This window comes from Monodon monoceros, unplaced genomic scaffold, assembly GCF_005190385.1.
Source record: "Monodon monoceros isolate NGI ecotype Baffin Bay Population unplaced genomic scaffold, NGI_Narwhal_1 Super_Scaffold_18, whole genome shotgun sequence".
Classification (NCBI taxonomy): Eukaryota; Metazoa; Chordata; class Mammalia; order Artiodactyla; family Monodontidae; genus Monodon; species Monodon monoceros.
In genome coordinates this window covers 73,032,920-73,058,042 of record NW_021703774.1, presented here as the reverse complement: position 1 = coordinate 73,058,042, position 25,123 = coordinate 73,032,920, and the positions used below count along the sequence as shown (strand labels likewise).

Here is a 25,123-nt window from a genome sequence, read left to right as displayed (position 1 = left end):
CCTTTTTAGCTCCATGCTCGTGATTTCTTCTTCCAGATGAAGGGTAAAGAGAAGAGAGTAACTCAAACCCTTAAAAAGAGGTCTGAGGGAAGCTTTGTAGAGTGTGGCTGTTAAGAGATCCCTCCCAGGAATATGTTTTATAAAATGCTATGTGGCATTTAATGAGTGGTAATTAATGTTATTAATAAGGAGTTGGAAATATTTGGTTAAAGTGAGATGGTCTTGAGTTACATGTGAATTTCAATTCAAGTTTTTCCTGTTAGCATAAACAGTTGATTCAACTGTGTCTTATATTTCTGCCCTTGGCCAACAGAGCAGTAAAAGTGGCTAAGGATCAAAAGATTACCCCACTTGCCCCAATAACCCAGTACTCTCTTTATTTTTCCATTCTTTCCCCAGTCTATGCCATATCTCTTTATGCTTTCTTCCTAGGAACCTTGAGTCAAATGTCTGGAGAATTGAGTAAAGATGGTGACCTGGTAGTTAGCATGCGCATTCTGGGCAAGAAGAGAACTAAGACGTGGCACAAAGGCACTCTTATTGCCATCCAGACGGTTGGTATGTTCAAGCTAGAGGAAGAACTAATGAAAGACAACCTGCAGGTCTCCAATGCTGATTGTTTCTTTTCCCCATAGCCTTGCCTTTTGTCTCTCACGTAGCAACCAGGATTCACACAGAAACTGATGGTTTTTAAAATTTTTTGTTTATCTTTCCCTTTTACTCAGGGCCAGGGAAGAAGTACAAGGTGAAATTTGACAACAAAGGAAAGAGTCTTCTGTCAGGGAACCATATTGCCTATGATTACCACCCTCCTGCTGACAAGCTGTATGTGGGCAGTCGAGTAGTGGCCAAATACAAAGATGGGAATCAGGTCTGGCTCTACGCTGGCATTGTAGCTGAGACACCAAACGTCAAAAACAAGCTCAGGTACCTGGACAGAGGATTGTAAAGAGAGTGGGAGCCGGGAGCACAGCACCTGCCCTGTTCAAGCCACAGTCCAGATCTCACAATTAGCTTTTGTGTTCTTAGTCCCCAGTGGCCAGAAACTCTTTCTTTGCCATGGAGTCATGTGGATGATTCTTTCTCACCACCCCCCCCACCACACACACCCTTTTTTCTCCTTTTCTCAAGGAGAAAACTAGGTAGGGGAGAATAATTCAGATTGATTAATGGTTAGGTGGAATAGAGAATTCATATAGAAGGAAGAAATGGAGACTAAATGTTTTTCAGCAGTTTAGGAATCTGACAGTATAATGAGAATAAATGGCTTTTGGCAAAGTGGGGATATGTTGGTTAGATTAAGGGAGAATTCTAATATTCTTTTCCATTATGGTTTATCACAAGATATTAAATATAGTTCCCTGTACCATACAGTAGTACCTTACTGTTTATCCATTCTGTATGTAATAGTTTGCATCTGCTAACCTAAGGGAGAATTCTTAACCCTTGGGGTGGGAAGAGAGAATAGTAGGAAGAAAGTAGTGCACCGAACATCTTCCCTGGAGTGTGTCCTGTTTGTGATCCAGAGGCGTGGAAGCTATGATAAGATAATTTCTGTCGGTCGAGTTAAATATCATAACCCCCAATCTTTCTACCATCACTCTTTCCTTACAGGTTTCTCATTTTCTTTGATGATGGCTACGCTTCCTATGTTACACAGTCTGAACTGTATCCCATTTGCCGGCCACGTGAGTGTCCCTCCTTTCTTCCTTAGTTCTATCCATTTCCTCCTCTACCTTGTATTTCTTCTTAAGACAACCAATTAAAAGGCCCTAATGTTTTTGGTGCTTTAGTATCAAAGAGGATAAGTTTCATTAATGTCCTTTGAGAGTTACAGTTTTATTTGCTCATCTCTAGTGCTGGGTCTTTGCAGCCAAAGAGTCAGACACTAGAATAGCATGACTTACCTTGAGTGGATGCTCATATTGTAGATGTCTTTTGATTTCATTTCTGAGTGATTTAGGTTTGAGAAGATATTACTTCTTTCCTAGTCTCATGCTTAATCTAACATTTGTATAAATCTGTAGTCTACATAGTGCTTTCATAGCACTTTCTCATGGTGCTTTCTACAGAAGCTGTATTACATGGGGGCTTCATAGTGTCCTCTGTACTTGTGACTCTGGCTTGGGAGAGACTCTTAACAGAAGCAACTGTTTTTAATTGCAGAAGAGTCAACTAACATAGCTGTGTTTCCACATAACATGGCAGTAAATACATTCAGGGTCCCTTAAAAGCCTGATGGAGCATGAGAAGGAAGGACAGGTTTTTTTAAATCAATTTCATGGTGCCACCTATTGTTTTTGATTTACCTTTAGACTTACCAAGTTAGCAAGAATTTCCCCTTGACTTTTCCTAAGAAGAAACAAACATTTTTATGAAGTTAGTGCCTCACCTATGTTTTCATATTGCTTATTTAGTATTTACTTGATTTGAGTGTACATTTACACATTAGGTTCAGTACTTTTAGGTGATCTTGGTTTTGCTTCCCTTGAGGTTATGATTTCTTCGTTTATTTTTTCTCTCCCTCCCAACCTGAAAAATACCAAATGTCTCCTTGCCAACCATTTTCCCCTATCAAGACATGCCCTACCTGCCCTCTCTCAGCCCTACTTCTTCCTTGGGACAGTGAAAAAGACTTGGGAGGACATAGAAGACATCTCCTGCCGAGACTTCATAGAGGAGTATATCACTGCTTACCCCAACCGCCCCATGGTTTTGCTCAAGAGTGGACAGCTTATCAAGACTGAGTGGGAAGGCACGTGGTGGAAGTCCCGAGTTGAGGAGGTGGACGGCAGCCTAGTCAGGATCCTCTTCCTGGTACTCTTCTTCCCTAGAGTTTTAGAGGCAGGGATTTGGGTGAGATGGGGGAGCATAAGAGGCGATAATGATGATGATTTTGTAGAAATGCCATAGTTTTCCTCTTTCTTATCCTCTTACCTGTTCTTGCTGTTTTGGGTCAAATTTTACTTTATCTTCTTTTTGGTTCCTGTATGAGTGGTTATTAAAAATAAATTCCCTGAATTTAATTATGACACTAATCTGCATGACACTGTTTTTGTTTTTCTCCAGGAGTATCCACAATGCATGTAGGTACAGAGAAGGCGGCTAGTTCTGTTTGCCAGGGTTAGGGCTTTGATAGCATAGTGGGACAAAAAAGAAGGATCAGTGAATTCGAGGTCTTGATGATCTTTCAAGGCCCAGTTTAACTCTTAGATCTTCTATACCTATCCTTTTCTTCTGTCTCATGCCTTTCTTAGAATTATATTTCTTCTCTGAACTATTTCAGCCCTTTGATCCTAAGGCCTTATGATCCTTGTTACACTTCTTATACTCAGTATAAACATCTATCTCTCTTATAATTTTTCACGCAAGGAATATATGTGTTTTTGTTTTGGGGTTTTTTGTTTGTTTGTTGTTGTTGTTGTTGAATTCCTGATGCCTGTCATGGAGCCTGGCACATAAGTTTATTGAATAGATAGGGAATTCAGGGCTCATCAGGGAGATTTCGCCCAAGGGAGGCACATAGTATATATTCTTCACAAGCGGCGGTGTAGATTCTAGCCTTTAACCCATTCGCCCCACCACCTTTCCTTCCTCCCAATCCCCCAGGATGACAAAAGATGTGAATGGATCTATCGAGGCTCTACACGGCTGGAGCCCATGTTCAGCATGAAGACATCCTCAGCCTCTACACTAGAGAAGAAGCAAGGCGGACAGCTGAGGACACGTCCAAATATGGGTATGTCCTGAAAGATACCCTGCGAGAAGGAAGAAATGGACAAACCAGCAAAGGGGTTTATGTACAATGGCTATATCCTTTGTTTGCCAGGATTACACTACTGACTCATTGAAAACAGGACATGTGCCCTGAATTGTTTCCAGTAGTGGTGATGGAGTTGTGATGCTGCCTGCACATTCTGTGGCTCTGATTTGTTGTAAAAAAACACATAAAAATCTGAAACAACTGGCTTAGGTTAGGGGTATTGTTGGTAGTAATTACCTCTGTTATCCACGTGAAGATTATATGCTTTGTGTGTTATCTGTGGTCAGTTTTTTTAAAGCCCAAACCAGTTTTGTTTTTATTTTTATATATTCCTGGCATACTTTCTGGTTAATCTTTCCTGACAACATTAGTTGATCAAAGAATGCGTTTTTGAAAAATTTTACCGAAGTATAAGATAATTACTAATGTAAATCGTCTGAGGCAGGAAGATGAAATCTTGTTATTTCAGTAAAAGTCAGCCTGTGCCAGTATTCCCACTCATTGGTGTAAATAGTGAGATCTGACAGTCTTAGCACTTAGTCAAAATGTTTCCATTGTTGCTTTTTTAGATTATATAAATTGAGGATTAGATGTGTGCATGAATATAAATGACACAGTTCTCATCTTCTCAATGGTCAATTTCCTTTTTCCTATAGGTGCTGTGAGGAGCAAAGGTCCCGTGGTCCAGTACACTCAGGATCTGACCAGTACTGGAACCCAGTTCAAGCCAGTGGAGCCCCCTCAGCCTACAGCTCCACCTGCCCCACCTGCCCCACCTGGTCCACCTCTGTCCCCCCAGGCAGGTGACAGTGAGTGAGTGCTATTCCTTCTTTTTCGCTGGTTTCTTTCATATTGTATTTTCTGTATCCCTTACTATATGATCTCTAATCTCCTAGAAGCTTGGAAAGCCAGCTTGCCCAATCTCGGAAGCAGGTAGCCAAAAAAAGCACATCCTTCCGGCCAGGATCTGTGGGCTCTGGTCATTCCTCCCCTACATCCCCTGCACTCAGTGAAAATGCTCCTGGTGGGAAACCTGGGATCAGTCAGACACATAGGTGAGAAAATCTCAGGCTCTCTTTTGGGGGTGTTGGCAGTGTGGACTGAATGGTCACTGTATAGGGAGGTTCCTTAGCCACAAGGGGTCTAGTTAAGATTATGATGGTGAGAAGTTTGAACTTGAAAAGGAAGCTTTAAACTTGGACGTTTCCAGGAAACAGAATGTAAAAATAATTGAATTAGAAACTAGGCACCTAAAAATACAATCACCAGAAAGTCATTTGTTAAGATTGCTTATTGAATATGGTGTCATCATTGGTACAATAGAAAGGGAACTCTGTAGCCTCTTTCCTTGAATCGTGGGAGTCAGTAAGGGCATTTATACGACACATAGCCGGAAAAACTAGCATTGGTAGAAGACTGGACTCTACTTCCATAAGTCTCAGGCAAAAAAAATTTTAGGAAAATATATGCTGTTGAAATAGAGATATTATCAGTCACTGAAGAGTAACCAGAGCATGTCATTGTCCAGGTTTAGTAAGGCAAGGGGAAATTTGACTTTCTTGTATCATCTTTAGCTTTAAGAGGACAGCTATTTGAAAGGTTAGAGAAGTGGTTGAGCCAGCTGATGGGCTAAGTGTACACTAGAGAGGTGCTATTGCTTTCTCATCTGAATTCTTGCATCTCATTTGCAGATCACCTTTAGGATCCACAACCTCTGCCCCAGCACCCCCAGCACCCCCAGCTCCCCCAGCACCCCCAGCCTTCCATGGCATGCTGGAGCGGGCCCCGGCAGAGCCCTCCTACCGCGCCCCCATGGAGAAGCTTTTCTACTTACCTCATGTCTGCAGCTATACTTGTCTGTCTCGAGTCAGACCTATGAGAAATGAGCAGTATCGGGGCAAGAACCCTCTCCTAGTCCCACTACTGTATGACTTCCGGCGGATGACAGCCCGGCGCAGAGTTAACCGCAAGATGGGCTTTCATGTTATCTATAAGACACCCTGTGGCCTCTGCCTTCGGACAATGCAAGAGATTGAGCGCTACCTTTTTGAGACAGGCTGTGACTTCCTCTTCCTGGAGATGTTCTGTTTGGATCCATATGTTCTTGTGGACCGAAAGTTTCAGCCCTATAAGCCTTTTTACTATATTTTGGACATCACCTATGGGAAGGAAGATGTTCCTCTGTCCTGTGTCAATGAAATTGACACAACTCCCCCACCTCAGGTGGCCTACAGCAAGGAACGAATCCCGGGCAAGGGTGTTTTCATTAACACAGGCGCTGAATTTCTGGTTGGCTGTGACTGCAAAGATGGGTGCCGGGACAAGTGAGTTGGTTAGGGAATTGCTGGCCCTGCCTCCAACTTTGTTGTGATTGTCTTTCTTTCCACTTCTTTGCCTTATACTGCACTCCTCCTTTTCTCACCTCCCTTTACCTTCTTAGCTGGAGCTCCTGCCGTAAGGCCTCCATGAAAACTATGAGACTGAGAGGCTGGGGCCCCATAGCTTAACCCTGGGTGCATGTGTCTTATGTTCGTTTCTCTGATTCTCCTTTTCCTTTGCTTCCCTCCATTATGCTTTCGGTTGCCACTTGTTTTGTTCTCTGTCTCTTTATCTTATTCTCACTCTGTCATATTCTGTCTTTAACATTCTCATTTATATGTATGCAAGAAGAAAAATTTCACTACTCTATCACCATCCTTTTATCAGTAGTAACTTCTTGCCTCTAAAGAAAGTGTCACAGCTGTAGCTGTTGTACCCTTCTGTTCTATACAGGTCCAAGTGTACCTGCCATCAGCTAACTCTCCAGGCTACAGCCTGCACCCCAGGCGGCCAAATCAACTCTAACTCTGGCTACCAGTACAAGAGACTAGAAGAGTGTCTTCCCACAGGGTAAGTAGTCAGGGGAAAGTGAAGCACCTCAGAGACTGAATTCTTGTTTTTCTGTGCTTGTAACAACCATCAGAATTCTAAATATTGGAGCCAAAAATAGGATAACTGAAACAGACATTTTATCAATTAAGCCTCAGTTACTGAATTCTCAGCCCATGTTTCTTCCTTGAGCTTTCCTCGAAATGAATACATAAAATGATTGAATAGTATCTAGCAATTTTCTGTTGCAGTAAAAGATCACCTTGATTTCAGAGCTGTACTATTATTCTAACAGACTGTGGTTTACTCTGGCAAGCGAGATGTGTTCAGAGAGGAGACCTGATTATATAGGACTTTGTAAATCAGAATAAAAATTAGTGTCAAATTCATGATGTGACGGGAAGCTGTTAGGGAATTTTAAGCAGGCAAATGATGTGATCTGCCTTTTAAAGATTACTCTGACTTCTCTATGAAAAATAAGTCTTTAGGACAGCAAAAGTAGAATTTGGTAGACCAATTAGATATTTTCAGGAACATAGGTAAGAAGTGGTGGTTGCTGGGGCTTGTACTAGAATGAAGGTGGCAGTAGAGATGAAAGCGGATACACTTGGGGATGCACTTGGAGGTAGAGCTGCAGAACTTCATAGATTGCGGAATGGGAGGGAAAGAACAGATCAAGGACAAGTCCTAAATTTTATAGTTGAGCAACTAAGTGGATGCTGGTGCTTTTTACCGAGATGGAAGACTAGAGCTAGAGTTGCAGGTCTGAGTAAAAGTCAGCTTCTGTTCTGGCCATGTTAAGTCTGAGATGCCTATTAGGCAACCCAAGTGGAAATGTCAAGAAGGCGTTGAGGACTTCCCTGGTGGCGCAGTGGTTAAGAATCCGGCTGCGAGTGCAGGGGACACAGATTCGAGCCCTGCTCCGGGAAGATCCCACATGCCGCAGAGCAACTAAGCCCATGCACCACAACTACTGAGCCGGCTCTCTAGAGCCCACGAGCCACAGCTACTGAGCCCATGTGCCACAACTACTGAAACCCGTGAGCCTAGAGCCCGTGCTCAGCAACAAGAGAAGCCACCACAATGAGAAGCCCGCGCACCACAACAAAGAGTAGCCCCCACTCGCTGCAACTAGAGAAAGCCTGCGCGCAGCAACGAAGACCCAACGCAGCCAAATAAATAAATAAATTTATTTAATTTTTTTTTTTTTTTTTTTTTTTTTTTTTTAAGAATAAAGGGCATTGAGACTTCTGAAGAGAAGTGTAAGGATTGGGCATAAAGAATTAGGAGTCATCAGCTCAGGAGTGATAGTTAAAGCCTGGACGAGTTCATCTAGAGAGAATATTGATAATAGAAAAGAGAAGGGGCCCAGAGTAAGCCCTGGGCTATCCAACTAGAAATTGAGCAGAGGAGGTGGAGCCAGCATGTGAGATTGAGAAGGACAGGTCAGGGAGAGAGGAGGACAGTGAAAAAAGTGGGATATAATGTGGTAAGCTGGGTGTATATGAATATGTGAACTAATTAGCCTAGTACTCAAGATACATAATTAACAGAGAGGATGAAAAAGGAAAGAATCATCAGTGAAATAATTCAGATGCTTTCCCATAATGGAAGGGACTGTGTTTCCAAAGTGAAAAGGCCAGTCAGGTCCTAGCATAACGGATGAAAATAGATCCCCACTAAAACACATGATGATAAAATGTGATCATTGTGTCCACAGAACACTGAGGACAAGAAGAAAATACTAAAACCTTCTAGAGAAGAGAAAGAGACCACAAAAGAAACAAGAATTCAAAAAAAAAAAAGAATTCAAAGTGACTTCGGCCTTCTCGAAATAACATTGGAAGCTAGATGGCAATTAAGGAATCTGTTCAGAATTCTAAGGAAAATTATTTCTAACCTAGAGTTCTAAACCCAGGAAAACTATCAGTTGTTGGTTAAAGTAGGCTAAGGCCTTTTTTTTTTTTTTTTAACTTATTTGGTTTTGGCTGCGTTGGGTCTTCGTTGCTGCACACAGGCTTTCTCTAGTGTGGCAAGTGGGGGCTACTCTTCATTGTGTTGCGCAGGCTTCTCTTGTTGCGGAGCGTGGGCTCTACACTTGCGGGCTTCAATAGTTGCAGCACACAGGCTCAGTAGTTGTGGCACGTGGGCCCTAGAGCACGTAGGCTTAGGTAGTTGGGGTGCGTGGGCTCTAGGGCTCATGGGCTTCAGTAGTTGTGGCACGCAGGCTCAATAGTTGTGGCTTGTGGGCTCTAGAGCGCAGGCTCAGTAGTTGTGGCACATGGGCTTAGTTGCTCCGTGGCATGTGGGATCTTCCCGGACCAGGGATCAAACCCTTGTCTCCTGCATTGGCAGGCAGATTGTTAACCACTGCGCCACCAGGGGAGTCCCTAAAGACATTTTTTAGACATGAAATACCTCAAAATTTTCCATTATTTTCCCTCTCAGAAAATTACTGGAAATGTTTACTAAAATGGGGGGGGAAGACAAGAGAGAAGAAGGCATATACTGATCCAGGAAACAGAGGCTCCAGCTCAAAAGAGGAGTGAGGGGAATCCCACATGATAGTGAAGTCAAGGGGGCTTCCAGGCTGACAGCTGTGCACCAGATGTAGAGAACAGCCAGTGTCAGAGCAGGTCAGATTTGGCTGCAGGAGAGACTTTTGGGAAAGGGGGTTTGATAGAAAACCTGATGGTTTTGAGTATCTTCAGAGGAGATTGAGACTACTGGGGAAATCAGGACATAAATTTGAGCTGAGTGCATATTGAAAACTAAGCAAAGGAAAAGACACCTGTTAGCTTTAGCTGCATTGTATCATTTATGTTTTAATTATAAACAAAAAAAAATTGAATCTTGTAACAACATTTAGATTTGATAATGCTGAGTAGTAGGTGCCTGTTCATTATATCTTTTTTACATGTTTGAAATGTTTCATAAGAATATTTCCACAAATATGTCACTCCCCTGCTTAAAACTCTTTAAAAGCTTTCCACTGCACTTTGGATATTATTCTAACTCTTAATCTTGGATCACAAGACAATGTACTATCTGGCCCCTTCCTATCTCTCTACTTCCAAAACTGTTCCAACCACACTGATATTCTTCAGTGCCTGGATCCAGTTCACCCAGTGTTTGCCAGCCTGCCTCAAGAGGCTTTGTACGTACTGTGCCCTCTTCTTGGCATCCTTCCACTGTTGTTTGCATGATTATCTTCTTTAACCTTGAGCTCTCAGCTTTAATCTCATCTCCTCAGAGAGACCTTTCCTGGTCACTCTAAAACTAGGTCATTTTCACTCCCTTAATTCTCTCATTGAGAGAGTGTCCTTTAGTATCTGTGACAACTTTATTTGTTGACTTGTTTTTGTTCTCTTTTCCGTTAGAAGGTAATCTCCATGAGGGCAGGAACCTTGTCTGTGTTGCTCACCATTGTATCACCAGCAGCTAATTTACCCAGTGCATGGCACATAGTAACCATTCAAATTTTGTTGAATGAATGAATGAATGATACTCAGTATAGCTACTCTGAAAATCTCATGTGTTGGTGATTAGACCTGAGTTCAAATTCTGGTCTTGTTGCTTCCAAGCTGATCCTGTTTTATCAGCTGTAGACAGAGTATATGAGCGCTAATACTTTCCCAACCCCGGTGGGGTTTTAAGGGACCTAACAAAGATGTTTCGTTTCTTTTTTTTTTTAAGATTTATTTATTTTTGGCTGTGTCGGGTCTTAGTTGCAGCGCATGGGCTCTTTGTAGCAGCACATGGACTTCTCTCTAGTTGTGGCGTGCAGGGTTTTTTTCTTTCTCTAGTTGTGGCACACAGGCTCCAGGGTGCGTGGGCTCTGTAGTTGGTGGCACACGAGCTCTAGTTGAGGTGCGCGAGCTCAGTAGTTGTGGCGCGCAGGCTTAGTTGCCCCGCAGCATGTGGGATCTTAGTTCCCTAACCAGGGATCGAACCCGCGTCCCCTGCATTGTAAGGCGGATTCTTAACCACTGGACCACCAGGGAAGTCCCTTAAGTATCTTTATTTTATGTATCTATTTCTACAAATTGACTTATTTTAATGTCTCTGAATCCATATTCACCTCATAGTTTGCTTAGCTTTTCTCCAGTTGTTAGGCATTCTGTTATTCACTGTTACTATCTGTAGTGCTATAAATATCTGTATCAGTCACTTTTCCCGCTTCTGAGTTATTTCTTTGGGCTATATTCCCAAATGAATCAAAGAGCATAGACAGTTCAGTAAATCTGCTCATTTAGATCATTACCTGATAAATGATGACACCTTAAAAATTATAAAAGTTCTGTGGATGTAATGGATGCTCTAGTGATCGTGTTATGATTGATTTTATTGTGACCTCCTCCCAGAGTTTATGAGTGTAACAAACGCTGCAATTGTGACCCAAACATGTGCACAAACCGGTTGGTGCAGCATGGACTGCAGGTTCGACTGCAGCTCTTCAAGACCCAGAACAAGGGCTGGGGTATCCGCTGCTTGGATGACATTGCCAAAGGCTCCTTTGTCTGTATTTATGCAGGTTGGTGATGAAATGAAAGGGTTGCTTTCTGGGGTTAGGACACGGTGGGACATTGAATCATAGACAAGTTGAACTTAAGAATGCTTAACATGTGAACTGGGGGAAAGGGGAAGCCAGAATTTTCTTCTATAAAGAACATGAGTGATGTGCCTGTCTGGGTGGATCAAGAAGGGACAGAAGTGCTTCAGGAGGACGAGAACAAAAAGGGATGAAGGAGTGGGATAGGGAGGGCGGGAGGGAGGGAGACACAAGAGGGAAGAGATATGGGAACATATGTATATGTATAACTGATTCACTTTGTTATAAAGCAGAAACTAACACACCATTGTAAAGCAATTATACTCTAATAAAGATGTTAAAAAAAAAAAAGGGATGAAATTGTGGACATGATGTTTCAGCAGAGAGACATGATAGTAGAGTCCAGTGTTTCATTTTTTCCCACATCACTCCACTCCACCCAGAGATTTAGCATAACTGAAGAACTCTCTTTTGGTAAACAAAGTAAAGGGGAAGAATGGAATGGCAGAAAGGGCAAGATTTAAAACTATAGTAAGTTCCGCTTACTCTCATAGTTAAGACGCTAAGAAGGAGGTATCATCAAAGAGAAATGAGACACCATAATGGAGGCGATTTGACTCTCTTTGCTAGTGGGCTGGATATTGATGGAATGAACTTTATTCTTTCTAAAAGCACCTCATAACCCTGGAAGGCCTTTCTCTTCATTCCCAGGCAAAATCCTGACAGATGACTTTGCCGACAAGGAGGGCCTGGAAATGGGTGATGAATATTTTGCCAATCTGGACCATATCGAGAGCGTGGAGAACTTCAAGGAAGGATATGAGAGTGATGTCCCCTGTTCCTCTGACAGCAGTGGTGTAGACTTGAAGGACCAGGAAGATGGCAACAGCGGTACAGAGGACCCCGAAGAGTCCAATGACGATAGCTCAGATGATAACTTCTGTAAGGATGAGGACTTCAGCACCAGCTCAGTGTGGCGCAGCTATGCTACCCGGCGGCAGACCCGGGGCCAGAAGGAGAATGGATTGTCTGAGATGTCTTCCAAGGACTCTCGCCCCCCAGACCTTGGGCCCCCACGTGTTCCTGTCCCTCCATCGATCCCTGTAGGTGGCTGCAATCCACCTTCCTCTGAAGAGACACCCAAGAACAAAGTGGCCTCGTGGTTGAGCTGCAATAGTGTCAGTGAAGGTGGCTTTGCTGACTCTGATAGCCGTTCATCCTTCAAAACTAGTGAAGGTGGGGAAGGTCACGCTGGGGGAGGCAGAGGGGAGGCTGAGAAGGCTTCCACCTCAGGGCTGGGCTTCAAGGATGAGGGTGACATCAAGCAGCCCAAGAAAGAGGTAAGCAGTGGCAGGAAACTTGAGAATTGTGGCTTTTGTGTAACTTTTTTGTGGTAACAAACAATGTGGTCTCACCATGAGTCTTTTTTTTTTTTTGGCCGTGCCACGCGGCTTGTGGGATCTTACTTCCCTGACCAGATATCAAACCTGTGCCCCCTGCAGTGGAAGCGTGGAATTCTAACCACTAGACTGCCAGGGAAGTCCCTCATGAGTCTTCACATACAGATTATTTACTTGATGGATATTTCTGTGGCAAATCTGATTAACCTACCCCTAATACATTCCTAGTGTTGGTTTAAAGAACCAAATTATTTTAAAGTCAGCCTGCTGGGGGGAAAGTATCTGATTTATTCCAAAGTGAAGGGTTTATAAGTAATTTTTTTTAATTGCTGTTTCAAGTTATCTACATCATTGCTTTCTTTTATTATAGTAGAATGATCTTACAAGAATTGATCTTACGTGTATTTTTAATGATGTTGAAACTTAGCACATTACAGGTGGTGAACTGTCCCTTGTCCTCGTAAGATTCTGCCCATGGTGTTTTCCATGTACATTTTTTAGTACCCTATTGTTGGGAAGGGTTAAAGACCCCTCCCAGGGGGGCTTCCTGATGAGAATGATTGTTACTCTTAACTTGCAGAGTAATTTCTTCACACACACTCCACTTTAGATAGTGTACCTGTTACTGGCTAATGTCTTCGGAGGTCATTTGAGATGAAGTCTGTAATCGTTGGATTTGTTATTCAGGACCAGAAAACATTTAACCCTTCACTTGCTTTCTTTTCCAGGACCCTGATGACCGGAACAAGATGTCAGTGTGAGTGCCTCTCTCTTTGACCTTTTTCCAAGTCTACCTTCTCTAAAGCCTACAGAAGTAGCCTAAGAAACATCCAGTAACCTGACCCCTCTCATGTCTTCCTCTCCCATCAGAGTTACTGAAAGCTCTCGAAATTATGGTTACAATCCTTCTCCCGTGAAGACTGAAGGACTTCGCCGCCCACCAAGTAAGACTAGCATGCATCAGAGCCGACGACTCATGGCCTCTGCTCAGTCAAACCCTGACGTAAGTGACCTTTCTCAAGCTGCACCTTACCCAGCTTTCTGTTTTATTCAGAGTCTGAGTAAAGGAACATTCTCACCTCATCAAGTCTGTCACCGTAATTACTGTTACATATCTTATTTCTCTGGCCTTGACTTCCTGCCTCATTTTCTTTCACCCACCATCTAATCTTGCTATAGTCTGAGCTCCTTCCTGCATAACCATAGGTAAAAGCAGAGATTCAAAAGGGCACTCTCCATTTACCCTTATTCCTTCTTTTCACCCTTCCGCTTCCCCAGGACATCCTGACACTGTCCAGCAGCACAGAAAGTGAGGGGGAAAGTGGGACCAGCCGAAAGCCCACTGCTGGTCAGACTTCAGCCACAGCCGTTGACAGTGATGATATCCAGACCATCTCCTCTGGCTCTGAAGGGGATGACTTTGAGGACAAGAAGAACATGTCTGGTAGTCTGAAAGAATTTGGGGGGTAGTAGGAAAGAACCAGTTGGAGGGAAAATTCAGATCCTGAGGGTTGAAGCATCTCTGGGAGGGCTCCCTGACTCCCAGCTAAACTGTTAATATCAATGTTTGACACATCCCTTCCCTCTCTTCTTCCCAGTTCCCTACTCTTTTCCTTCAGCCCCTTTATCCAGCAGATCTAATCCTGCTTGAAAAAAATGCCACGTAGGTTCTTTGCCTCAGAGTCCCAGCTTATTGGTATTCCTGAGCTGCCCTGGGTGGGATAAAAATGGAAGTAGAATGTCCAGTCATGAGGTAGGACAGGCCTAACCCCATTCTTCCTGTCCAGGTCCAATGAAGCGCCAAGTGGCAGTAAAATCAACCCGGGGTTTTGCTCTTAAATCAACCCATGGGATTGCCATTAAATCAACCAACATGGCATCCGTAGAAAAGGGAGAGAGTGCACCTGTTCGTAAGAACACACGCCAATTCTACGATGGGGAGGAATCTTGCTACATCATCGATGCTAAGCTTGAAGGCAACCTGGGCCGCTACCTCAATGTGAGACCCCTTTCCCTCGCCTGTATGTGCTGATTATCCCACGGTCCTCACATTTCTAGTACTTTTAACACAACTATGTAAACCCACCTTTTCTTGTTATAAATTCTTGATCTCAAAGGATCTTTCAAAACTTCTCTGTTGTGATGGGGAGGATCAAATGGCATTGTTTTCATCCAACTCTCACTCACCCCACAAAGCCAGATTCTGTTTCCTTAGTTCTTATTTGAATCTGTCCTTAACCCTATAGCACAGCTGCAGCCCCAACCTGTTTGTCCAGAATGTCTTCGTGGATACTCATGATCTTCGCTTCCCGTGGGTGGCCTTCTTTGCCAGCAAGTAAGAGGGAGTCAGGAAAGGGGATGGCTGGGGAGGGGCAAGGACTACAGAAATTTGAAGGGTCGCTCCTCCATCTGTGATCCAGCGCCACCTGCATGCTCAGTCACCCCAGGTGCCTGGGTTATCTGCTGTTTCACCACACTCCTTCCTTTTCTTCCTCTTCAGGAGAATCCGGGCTGGGACAGAACTCACCTGGGACTACAACTACGAGGTGGGCAGCGTGGAGGGCAAGGAGCTGCTTTGCTGCTGTGGGGCCATCGAATGCAGAGGGCGTCTTCTTTAGAGGACAGCCTTCTTCCGAACCCTTCCTGAACTGCCCTTTCCTCAGGAACTGGGTCTTCCTGACTTGAATTCTGACCCCCGAGTCTCTAGTCTGGCTACTCCCCCAGCTCCTAGTAGATAGAAATGGGGGTTCTGGATCAGGAGATCCCTTCCACTGTGGTGCTAGCAGGCAGGGCCCCTCCCCCACCTCCTGAGGCATAGAGGTGGGAGAGGTCACCACTCTAACCTAGGCCTGACATCCCTTCAGTCCTCCTGTTGCTCACCCCTCCCATCCTACATTTGTTCAGGTGTTCATGCTTCTAACAGACTTTATTCTTAGAATGAGGGCTGTGTATTTTATTATCCCTGGTTTGTATTGTTTCTTGAAAGTCTTTTAACAAGATGTTAAAACTACGATTGTGATTTGATTTCTCTCCCTCAACTCCCAATTCGGGGTCTTTTGATGAGAGAGCTGTTTTCCCCCCATCCTTCCCAGTGGGCAGCTGTCATTAATCTTGACGTTTCTCTACTTTTGCTTTTTCTTACTTGCCATCTGAAATTTTTAAATGTTATGTAACCGTGAGGAAAGCATGAGGAAGACTACCTTAGTTTATTTAGTTGATCCCTCTTCTCAGTTCTTAAGAGTCTCAAACACTTGTTGCCGTGTTTTACTTAATCTTTAATATATTTTAATTAAAAAAACCATTAACAGTACGTTTTGGTCTGAAGTGGTCCCTCTGCTGAAAGGCCAGGCGCTAGCTGTAATTCTGGCTTTAAAACCAAAACCCCAAATGTTTAATAAATAAAAATTAGAACTAGTTGCCATTCTACTCCAAACCAGCTAGCCTAGGGAAAGAGGCCAGAGAAAGGAGGCAGTAAGATCTTGGACCTGTGACTACAGGGACAGCTGGCAGAGAAGTAACAAAAGACTGTCTGAGCAGTCCCCATTGTGGCCCCCACTTTTTGGCAGAGGTAGGGTAAGGGTCATGTGCACCCTCCTACACTCAATTCATTTGTATCTTAGGAGGGAAAAAGTTAAAAGCTCAGCTTTGGTTTCTGGTCCAAGTTAGGGAGATTAGAAAGGTGAGCCTTGGTCCAACTTTGGCAGAATGAGGCCCACGGGTGGGACAGTAAGGCACGACCCTGGCTCTGGAGGTCTGGGAGTCAAAGGCAGACAGCTAGGGCCAGATTCTGAAGAATAAGGAATGTGAGTTGTGACCCCCACCCCCGGAGCTGAGGAAAGGTCTCGAAAGCAATAGAAAGGACAACTTGGAAAGTAGAGAGGAAAATAAAACCATCCCCCGCTCTAACAAGGATATAACCAACCTCCCCTTCCCTGGGGATAGGCTGGTTAGAATTTGGTTTAAAGGCAACTGGGTGAAAAAGCAGCAGGGGTGGGGACACAGAGAAGAACACCCTCCTCTTGCTTTCTCCTTTCTCCCCAGAGCTTCAAGCGACCCTGTGGGGAGAGTGGGGTAGTTCCTTGGCTTTATGCATTAATCTGAGGGGCAGCAGGGACAACGGTTCAGTCATTCTTACGATGGTTGTTATTGAGGATGGGGTGGCCGTTGGCTAGGGGCCGGCTCTTTGCTCCTCCCCCAGCTGCAGCCTCCTCCCCCTCTGAGCTCTCTGTTTCTTCCCGGTCACTGCGTTCATCTTCTACCAGCTGTGGAAAGGGACGAGAAGGGTTACAAACCCCTAAGGACTGCCTCTCTCTGCAGGCTTTTTCCAGCTACACCCAGGGCCCCCCAGTAGTTTTTACAGGGTTGCTGATATGGGAAGGGAATTTGGGCAGTACTAGAGTTGAGGGGAGTAGGGCCTACACAATGGGGACAGAAGCTTCACCTTTCCAGTTATGAACTTGTGGGCCATGCGCAAAATGAGGTAGGCCCAGAAGATATGCAGCAGCTGTAGCACTCCCATCATGAAATTGAAGAAGTAATAGCCAAAGAAGGCAGGATAGAGCTCCAGTGGGTACACCAGGGTGCAGTGCAGGATCCTTGGGATGAAAAGGGAGAGACAAGAACTGTGAACACAGAAAAGAAGGGGTTAAGATGGAGGACTGAAAATGTGGGTGCGGAGCAGGGAGACTCCTGATTTCTTGAAAACAGGAGTATAGTGTCGCCTCCTACTCACCAGAAGGGCAGGATGACCAGTCGGGTGATGATGAAGACAATGGCGAAGACGATGAAGATGTTGTTGCAGGTGTTTTTCCATCCCGCATAGTTAAACATCTTGGCTGACTGTGTAGATAGCCCCCATCCATCATGAGCTCCCTACTCTCCCGTATACGTTCCTATGTACGCCCCAGTTACCACACTGGCTCTGTGCCCCCAGCTCCTTGATCCCAGGAACGTCCACCCCCCACCACCACTACCCCACCACCACCACCCCACCGAAAATGGATAGAGGGACAGAAGAACCTGCACCAGGGTCTCTAGGCTTGAAGAAATGCCCAGAAATCCTGACCTCCAGCAGGTAGTCAGAAGAGTCATGCAGAGCCATGATAAGAGTCCCTGCTCGGACGTAACTGGCAAACCAGGAGAAGCTAATGAGGATGATGGTGGCCACGTGGTGGATGATCTGTTCCTTGAAATCCTGTAGAAAAGATGCAGCCTCCAGAGGACCTTTTCCTGGTCCCTAGCCTCCATTCTTCCTCCCCCTCACCTTTAATTCCACTTATCCCACAACTCCATCCAAAGCACCCAGAAGTCAAAGGGGAGGCTATTCATCCCAGGGCTTCATTTTGGCTCCTAGGCTTAATGGCACAGCCCCTTGACCCACCTTTCGCTTGACATCAGAAGCAATGCTGAAGAGCAGGGACCAGTAGAAAGACAGTTCAATCATGTAGTACCAATACTGGGAAGGGATCATGCTCTGGGAGAGGGGAGAGGAAAGAGGAAGGTAAGGGACCCCAGAGCAACTGGACTCAAGGGTCTCACCTCTCCAAACCCAGCCCTCCCAGAACATGAGGTTATGATTAGCACCATGACTCCAGTCCTTTCTGTCACATATTCTGAGATCATCTCTTCACAAGAATGTGTATGTCCTAATCCTATCCTACACTGGTTCTCTTAATCACCCCATGTAAGGAATCAGAACCCATCTCGTACCTGTATGGGATATCCCTCCCAAACTTTCCTCATGTCATAGAACCAGGGTTTCTGCAGAGAGATGGTGAGAGGTTGAAGGAGAAGGGACCCAAATTCTGTGGCCTCATCCCACCTTGCCAGAGAATCTACTCCCACCTCCCAGTAATCCCCACTCACGTCTACAATGACAGCCATGCCGGCAATGAAAGCAATCAGGTAAAACGTGAATCTCCAGCTGGAAGAGGAAGCAGAAATAGCTAGGAGAGTGGGGTGGGAGAATGGCACAGCCCTCCAACCAACCCCCAAGTACCTCCCTCCAGATAGCCTTTCACGGATATTAATAACCGAATTTCCCTCCTCAGCTGGGTATAATCTCCCTGCATACAGCTACGACCCACCCCTCCCACCAAAATACATCAGACCTTCCTCTGCCGCCCAGTTTCTCTTGTTCCAACCTCCCCTACCTTGCTTCTCGGAACTTCTTGAGGAGACTGGGCCGGTCCTGGTTGCGGCGGCGGCGGAACCAGCGCTCTACCTGGCGGCCAGAGAGCCCGCTCTGCCGTGACAGAAGCTCTACCTCTGCCTGAGTGTAGTGAAGAAGCCCATTACACTCCGCTTCAGAACTCAGCAGCACCCCACCCTCTGCCAGTAATGACCCAAGTTGGCCCCACTGCTTTCCCATCTCTTCCGCCACCAGAGCTGGCATTCCAACCCTATCTCCTCCTCACTCCCCACCAGAACTCTTTAACTCCCAGAACAGGGTCTGCAGCTCATACCTGTTTGGGCTGCTTGCCACTGGTCAGGTAGAAATGCTCCAAAGTGGGGTTGAGAGGTGCACGCAGCCGAGTTTTCTCTTTTACATTCAGGAGGGCAGCCAGTGGTGTAGCCACGTAACTGGGGAAGGGATATGAGTGAGGACCGTCTGGCTCTCTTGAAGCACCTCAGTCTCCTGGTAGCCCCTAAGCTAGGGGGCTGGCGGGGCGGGACTGCAAGCTCAGACAACTTTATCCTGGGCCTCAGTTTCCCGGCAACGCCCTCTCTGGCTGCCTTGGGCTGCCCAGAGCTGACAAAGCTGCCTGTGTTCACTAGCGACCAGGCGGGTGGAGGGTGAGAACAAATAACCATTGAAGGAAAGGGCCTGGGGGTGCTGAGCCCTCAGAAAGACAATGCTGCCTTCAGTAGGGGGCACACAGTAGGCAGGGACCTGGGTGGTGAGAACACCAGGGTCCAGGACCAATTAAACAGCAAGAGACAAACTTGAAGTACAAGAAACTGTGGCTGGCAGCCAGGGAAGGCATAGGGGTATGTTGGTATGCTCACAGCTCAAAGAAGTATCGAATGATGAGGAAGAGCAAGGCCAGGGGTAGTGTGATATAGAGGTCTGAGGCTTTGGCGTAGACACGTCCATCTCGGTCTTCTAGATCAGCCCAGGTTAAGTTCACAGGGAGCCACAGCCGTTCCCACCAGAAGTAGTCATATAAGGTCTGGAGCATCCTGAGTGAGGAAGGGGAAGGTAGAGGGCATCAAAGCAGGCAGCAGTGTAAGAAGAGACAGATGAAAATTTTCACAGTGTTAACAGAAAGAGCAGGGGCAGAGACTCAAGCCCTGGGTTTTGGTCCTGGCCATGTGGACAAATCAGTTTCCCCATCTGAAATATGGTGGCTTTCCAGCTCTAACATTTACTATGCACATCAACCAAAGGTGATGCTAACACCCCGTAGAAGTCCTGATTCCCTAGACTTAAGAATCTTGGGGTCTCTCCATCATTTTGCTATCCTCAAGTGGAGGACAGGCAGGATCTGGCCCTAGAAGCTGTAGCCAACAATCTTAACTAAAGTCAGAGGCATCCTCCCTTCCCCGCACTCTCCAGCCTCCCCCTAGTGCCCCCAAGCAACCCATAACTGGAAGCTTCCTTGCCAGGGAAGCCCAAGAAAGGATTGCAGGGTTGGGGCAAACCCTTCCTCCTCCTTCCCTCTAAGCCACTGAGGCAGCAGGTCCTAGGGAAAATTAAGAGGCCTGAGTAAAGCAAAATTATGCTCCCAAAGAATGCTGAGCTCCAGGACAACCAATGGACATCAAAATAGTGCACACAAGATTAATACCCCATGCCAAGCCATCCAGTTCCAAACATAAGGCAGAAGAACCCAATCTGAAGCCTATCCTCAGAAACAAAATGAAGACAAGGCTTCAGGGAGTCAGGGATTGGGGGACAGAGAGTCGAGACAGCAGACTAAGACATCTGGTAGAATTAGGAGCTATTTCTTATTAAGGCTCATCTAGAAAATAAAATACTAGTCTGCATGGGGAACACCCATCACAAATACCCTCGGCTAGGAAAGAGCTGCTGCTTTCCCCCGCCTCCCCGCTTTCCTCCACTGAAAGAGAAAGGATCTACAGGGTGTTAGTGACTACCTGAACACCCGAATGAGGAAGGGAGTGATCTGGGCCCCAGGCGGGGACAGCAGCTGCTTGGAGTTGAGAGAAGCAGCAAGATGATCCTTAAGAGACAGTGATGCTGGGACCACACAACACCTGGCAGTCCCGGGACTGAGCAGTGAACCCAGAAGGATGACAAGGGCAAATCTGCCAGGCTCCTGACCCCTCGTCCTCCCAGGAGGGAGGCTCGGTGGGTGGTATCCAGGCTGGCCTTGAGACTAAAAGCTGACACAGAAGGAAGGTAGTCCCCTCCCAGCCAGGGAGGAAAGAGAGTTGGGAGATTGTTCTCCGCTGTGAACTGGAGACCAAATGGTGCCGCTCTACAGCTGAAGGCTGATCGTATCACAGCTGTGCTGGGCTGCTCCTCCGACGGCTCCGCCCCCACCCACCACAGAAGCACTTGCGAAATCCCTCTCAGCCTGTCACGGGTCTGTATTCCAGCTCAAGGACTTTACCCTCTTGTCCCCACTCCTGGTCACTGCTCTCTCAGAGGTCAGCACTGACAGTAAAGGAGCTTCAGCTCCACCCGCCCCCAGCAACACACACACTCACTCACACACACACACACACACACACACACACACACACACATTCCAGGCCTCAGCTCCTGAGGGTACTGCCACTTCCCCCTCCACCTCAGCCAGAAGAAATACTTAATTAGTTAAAAGAGATGGAAGCCTTTTGAACTAAACAAAATTAAAACACAATTATCCACAGTAGAACTCTCCCCACGCAACCAGGCACACACACACACACTTTTTTCCTGGAGAGAAGTTGTAGAAAATTTAGTAGAGAAGGGACAAGGCAGAATGCCTAGATGTGGTGGCACACCTCTGGCTCTTCCCTTCCAACTTTTTTGCTTAGCTTGATTGGAGATGAGGAAATAGACCTGACCCAGTCACCTCACTGCTATACCTCTTGGAGCCCAACTTCTCCTCCATTGAGGTTTAAAGCCAAGGGCACTGTCAGGCCTAGAAATTGGGTCCCATCCCTGACCCGGCTTCCCGTCAGTGGAAACCGGCAGGGAAGTTTCTCTTGCCACAGATATTGTGAGGATTAAAGATTCAGAGGGCTGGCTGGGGTCCTGGAGGGTATGAGTGGAGCCCCTCTCCCTGATTCCTGGGGTCCAGGAATGTCTTATGCCAGTCTGATCCTGACAAAGAAGATGAGGAGCTGGGGGAGTAGGCAGAGGGTCAGAGAGAGGTCAAGGGCAAGCGCCTGGACAAGATCTCAACCCCAGGACAAGACAGCACCTGTCCCCTTCCTGCTCCAAGCAGGGAGAGTGGAAGATGGTGTGAGCAGGACAGCATGATGTGTCAGGAGTCCAGAGAGGCAGATTCTGAACTAGGGCTCTCTCACACCTGGGTTTCAGGCTTTCTGTGACCATAGCCCTCCCTTGCCACCCAGTACTTCCATTAGCAGAGAAGCAACTGCCCCAGCCCTGCCCGTCACCCCCCAGGGCCTAGCCCAGCAGGGAGAGGCACCAGATTCAGCAGGGTCAGGACTTCTGACTCCATGTGAGGGGGAAGGGAGGACAACAGGGGCTCCCAGCCGGCCTCATTTACACTTCCCCACAGAACCAATCAGTCTGCTCCCAGTAGCATCCCTGGCACACCCAGCCAAGTAAAGGGATCCCACAAACAAAAAGCTGGGTCAAGAAAAGGGGATGTTCCCTCAGGATAGGGAGACAACCCTGCTTTTCTGGGTCACGTTACTTAATCTCCTGGTGGAGAAAATCACACCTATAAATATTTTTCCACTTATAGAATTTACTCCCACACACACATGACAAGACAATAGTGTGTGTGTGTGTGTGTCTGTCTCTCTCTCTCTCTCACAGACACACATCCTCACCCAGAGACCCAGACACCACTTTCTGAGGCACAGGCTGGAGAGGGGCCAGCAGAGCGGGGATTTCGTGGGCACTGGATTACCAGCAACTTGAACAGGGCTCCGCCCAGCCCCCAACATTTGCCCTAACTCTGACTGACCTGTCCCAGACCCTCACCGATGGACGAAAAGGGGCAGAAAGTCCCCATGGGGGCTTGTAGACCCAGCTGGCTAGGAGGGCAGAAGTTTGAGTCTGGGACGAAGAGATCTCACAGACTCAATGGGATAACGGTCCCAGCAGCTCTCAGTTTGGAGGAATAATTAAGGAAAATATAACAGGATCAGTAAGTAAGGGAAGAGAGAGTGACAAAGAGAGGGTCCCACAGACTCCCAGCTTCCACTGAAGCCTGAGGGACTACAAAAAAGAAGTGGAAGAGGACCTGAATAGTCCTCCTTGTTTCAGGGAGCAACAGCAGGTCATGAACTAGAAGGCAGCGAGCAATGGATGAAGCCAAGAAGAGGTGTGTCATTGCTCCAGGCTGCAGTATAGGTCCCAAAATTTTCATTTTTCTGGGCTGCCCCACCAGAGGCCCCAACACACCCGAATACTGCATGAGACTACAGCCCCCATGGGCAGGTGGAAGAGGAAGATGGGGGGCAGGAGGGGGTGTGTGCAGAAGGCACAGTAAAGGATCAGCCAGCCCGTGGCCAGTGACAGGGGAAAGTGGAAGCCCTCCTTCCCAGGGGGAAAGCTGGCCAGAGGCCCCAGTGAAGGAAGTGGATTGTGGGGCATCACGGCAGACAAGGAACTCTCTCTCTTCAGAACAGAGGGTGTGCAGGTCACTGTATGGTTAGGGCCAGGCCCAGTGGGAGGAGGCTGCAGACAAGTCCTTACCCTTAGGAGTCCCATCACAAGCACTGTCGGCCACCCACAGGGGCCCAGTCACCTCGACTCTGGTACGGGGCAGCAACCCTTCCAACACAGATGTGGGAGGGAGTGATCACCTGCTGGAAGCCTTCCCTGATTCAATTCTCTGGAAAGAGGGGCTCAATCCATTGCTCAGGATCCTCAGAACCCCCTGCTTCCTGGACCTGTCTACTCAGGTGACAGACCAGATTTTGATGCCAAGAACCTGGCTTGGGAAGTGAACCCCTAAGCTGAGGCCAAAGACTATAATCACACACATGCAATTAACCTACTCTCCAGAGAGCTTCTGGGCCAAAAATTAGCCAGGAGGGGAGGCCCAGAAAACCAGTTTCACCAGAAGCTCCCCCCGACCGCAGCCCCACACACCCCATAACGGTACAAGAGCCTTAGCCTTGGGGGGCCGGGACAGACACTTAGAGCCGCACCTTCCTGTTTCCCGTTAAGCACATGGACGCTCTGACCTCCCTCCCGGAGTGGGCACAGTGAACCGGTAAGAAAAAGCAAGACCCTCCACTCTCCTCCCACTCTATAGCCACGGGACCCTCCGGGCCAGGGGCCACGACGCGGGCCCGCAGCCGGGCAGGGGTCTCTCATGCAAGTGGTCACCGGAGCTGCCTACTCCCCGACAAAGGGGAGCCTGGGGCTCAGCTGTCCGCGAGCAGCCCCGCGTCCCCACCTCCCGGTCCCTACCTGTTGCCCAGGAAGGCTCCTCCGGGCTCGGGGCGGCGCGCCCGGGGACGCCCAGGCGCACGGCCAGCCTGCCCTCGGACGGCGCTGGGGGCCCGGCCGCTCCCGCAAGGCGCTCCGGCCCGCCCTCCCCCAGGCCCGCCGCCATGAGCGCACCCGGCAGAGGCCCCGAGCCAGCTGCGGCGCCCCGCGCCCAGGCCCCTCTCCCCTCCTCGGCCCGCTGCCTTCCCCGCCGGCCCTGTGCGTGGAGCCGCGTCCTCACGGGACCCCAGTTCTCCCAACTTTTCCGCGCCGCGTCCCGCCCCACCCCTGCGCGCGGCGCCTCGGGCTCCCGGGAGGCCGTCCCGACTCACTCGGCGGCGGCGGCAGCGGCGGCGGCGTCGCGGAGCTGGCCGGGCCGGGAACCGCTGCTCGGTCTCTCCTCTCGTCCGAGCTCCGGGCCCCCTCCGGACTGGCTCCGCTCACTCCTCTCCTCCCCCTTCCGCCCGCCTGCCAGCTCCCTCCCTCCTCCCCCTTCCGCCCGCCCTCCTGCCAGCTCCCTCCCTCTCCCTCCTCCTCCTGCCGCCCGCCGAGCCCAGCCGAGCTGAGAGCGAGCCCAGGCAGCCCGGGAAAGAAAGGCCGCGAGCAACACAGGAGCCGGGAGACTGGGCGTGGGCCTGCGGCCCGGCGACGAAAAGGGAAAGGAGGGCGGGCGGCGGGGCCGGGGCTTCGGCGCGGGGCAGCCGCGCCCAGCCACCGCCGCCTGCCACCGCCCCCTTCCCGGCCCGCGGCCCGGGGCGAGCGGCGGAGACCGAGGCGAGGACCCGAGCCCTCGCGGCGCCCGGCCGGCGGCCTAGCCCAGTAGAATCACCGCACTGGGGGAGAAGTCCCCGATGAGGGCAGGCAGTGTGGGGACTCTCCCAGTCTCTCCGTTAGAGGTGCGCTGTAGTCCCGGGCACCCTGGGACAGACCCGCGAGGTGCCCGGGGATCG

The 25,123-nt window shown here is 48.0% G+C and overlaps 2 protein-coding genes across 6 annotated transcripts in view; one reads left to right on the top strand and one right to left on the bottom strand.

Annotated features, from left to right (window-relative positions):
- Window positions 1–15,893, top strand: part of SETDB1 (SET domain bifurcated histone lysine methyltransferase 1) — a 30,300-nt gene extending 14,407 nt beyond the window's left edge. Inside the window, exons 6-22 of one of the 4 annotated variants that reach the window (XM_029229011.1) lie at window positions 433–558; window positions 726–927; window positions 1,615–1,688; window positions 2,627–2,817; window positions 3,610–3,739; window positions 4,420–4,576; window positions 4,660–4,818; window positions 5,455–6,087; window positions 6,536–6,652; window positions 10,996–11,165; window positions 11,895–12,523; window positions 13,312–13,340; window positions 13,454–13,586; window positions 13,862–14,027; window positions 14,371–14,582; window positions 14,830–14,918; window positions 15,084–15,893. In XM_029229011.1, coding sequence (XP_029084844.1) covers window positions 433–558; window positions 726–927; window positions 1,615–1,688; window positions 2,627–2,817; window positions 3,610–3,739; window positions 4,420–4,576; window positions 4,660–4,818; window positions 5,455–6,087; window positions 6,536–6,652; window positions 10,996–11,165; window positions 11,895–12,523; window positions 13,312–13,340; window positions 13,454–13,586; window positions 13,862–14,027; window positions 14,371–14,582; window positions 14,830–14,918; window positions 15,084–15,201 — 3,335 coding nt within the window. In that variant the 3' untranslated portion in view covers window positions 15,202–15,893. The remainder of the gene's footprint in view (window positions 1–432; window positions 559–725; window positions 928–1,614; window positions 1,689–2,626; window positions 2,818–3,609; window positions 3,740–4,419; window positions 4,577–4,659; window positions 4,819–5,454; window positions 6,088–6,535; window positions 6,653–10,995; window positions 11,166–11,894; window positions 12,524–13,311; window positions 13,341–13,453; window positions 13,587–13,861; window positions 14,028–14,370; window positions 14,583–14,829; window positions 14,919–15,083) is intronic. The other 3 variants (XM_029229013.1, XM_029229012.1, XM_029229014.1) reach the window with 3 other exon arrangements.
- CERS2 (ceramide synthase 2) lies at window positions 15,844–24,619 on the bottom strand. Of its 2 annotated transcripts, XM_029229017.1 has the most exons (11): window positions 24,506–24,619; window positions 19,592–19,765; window positions 19,048–19,165; window positions 18,736–18,854; window positions 18,449–18,506; window positions 18,293–18,343; window positions 17,964–18,056; window positions 17,649–17,777; window positions 17,316–17,422; window positions 17,025–17,178; window positions 15,844–16,845 (listed from the first exon to the last, which is right to left on the bottom strand). In XM_029229017.1, the coding sequence occupies exons 2-11, from the start codon at window positions 19,762–19,764 to the stop codon at window positions 16,705–16,707; spliced, it is 1,143 nt and encodes a 380-aa protein (XP_029084850.1). In that variant the 5' UTR covers window position 19,765; window positions 24,506–24,619; the 3' UTR covers window positions 15,844–16,704. The 2 variants fall into 2 exon arrangements, with proteins under 2 accessions (XP_029084850.1, XP_029084849.1); XM_029229016.1 differs by having other exon boundaries at window positions 16,620–16,845; window positions 18,293–18,506.
- Window positions 24,620–25,123: the final 504 nt, after the last annotated feature.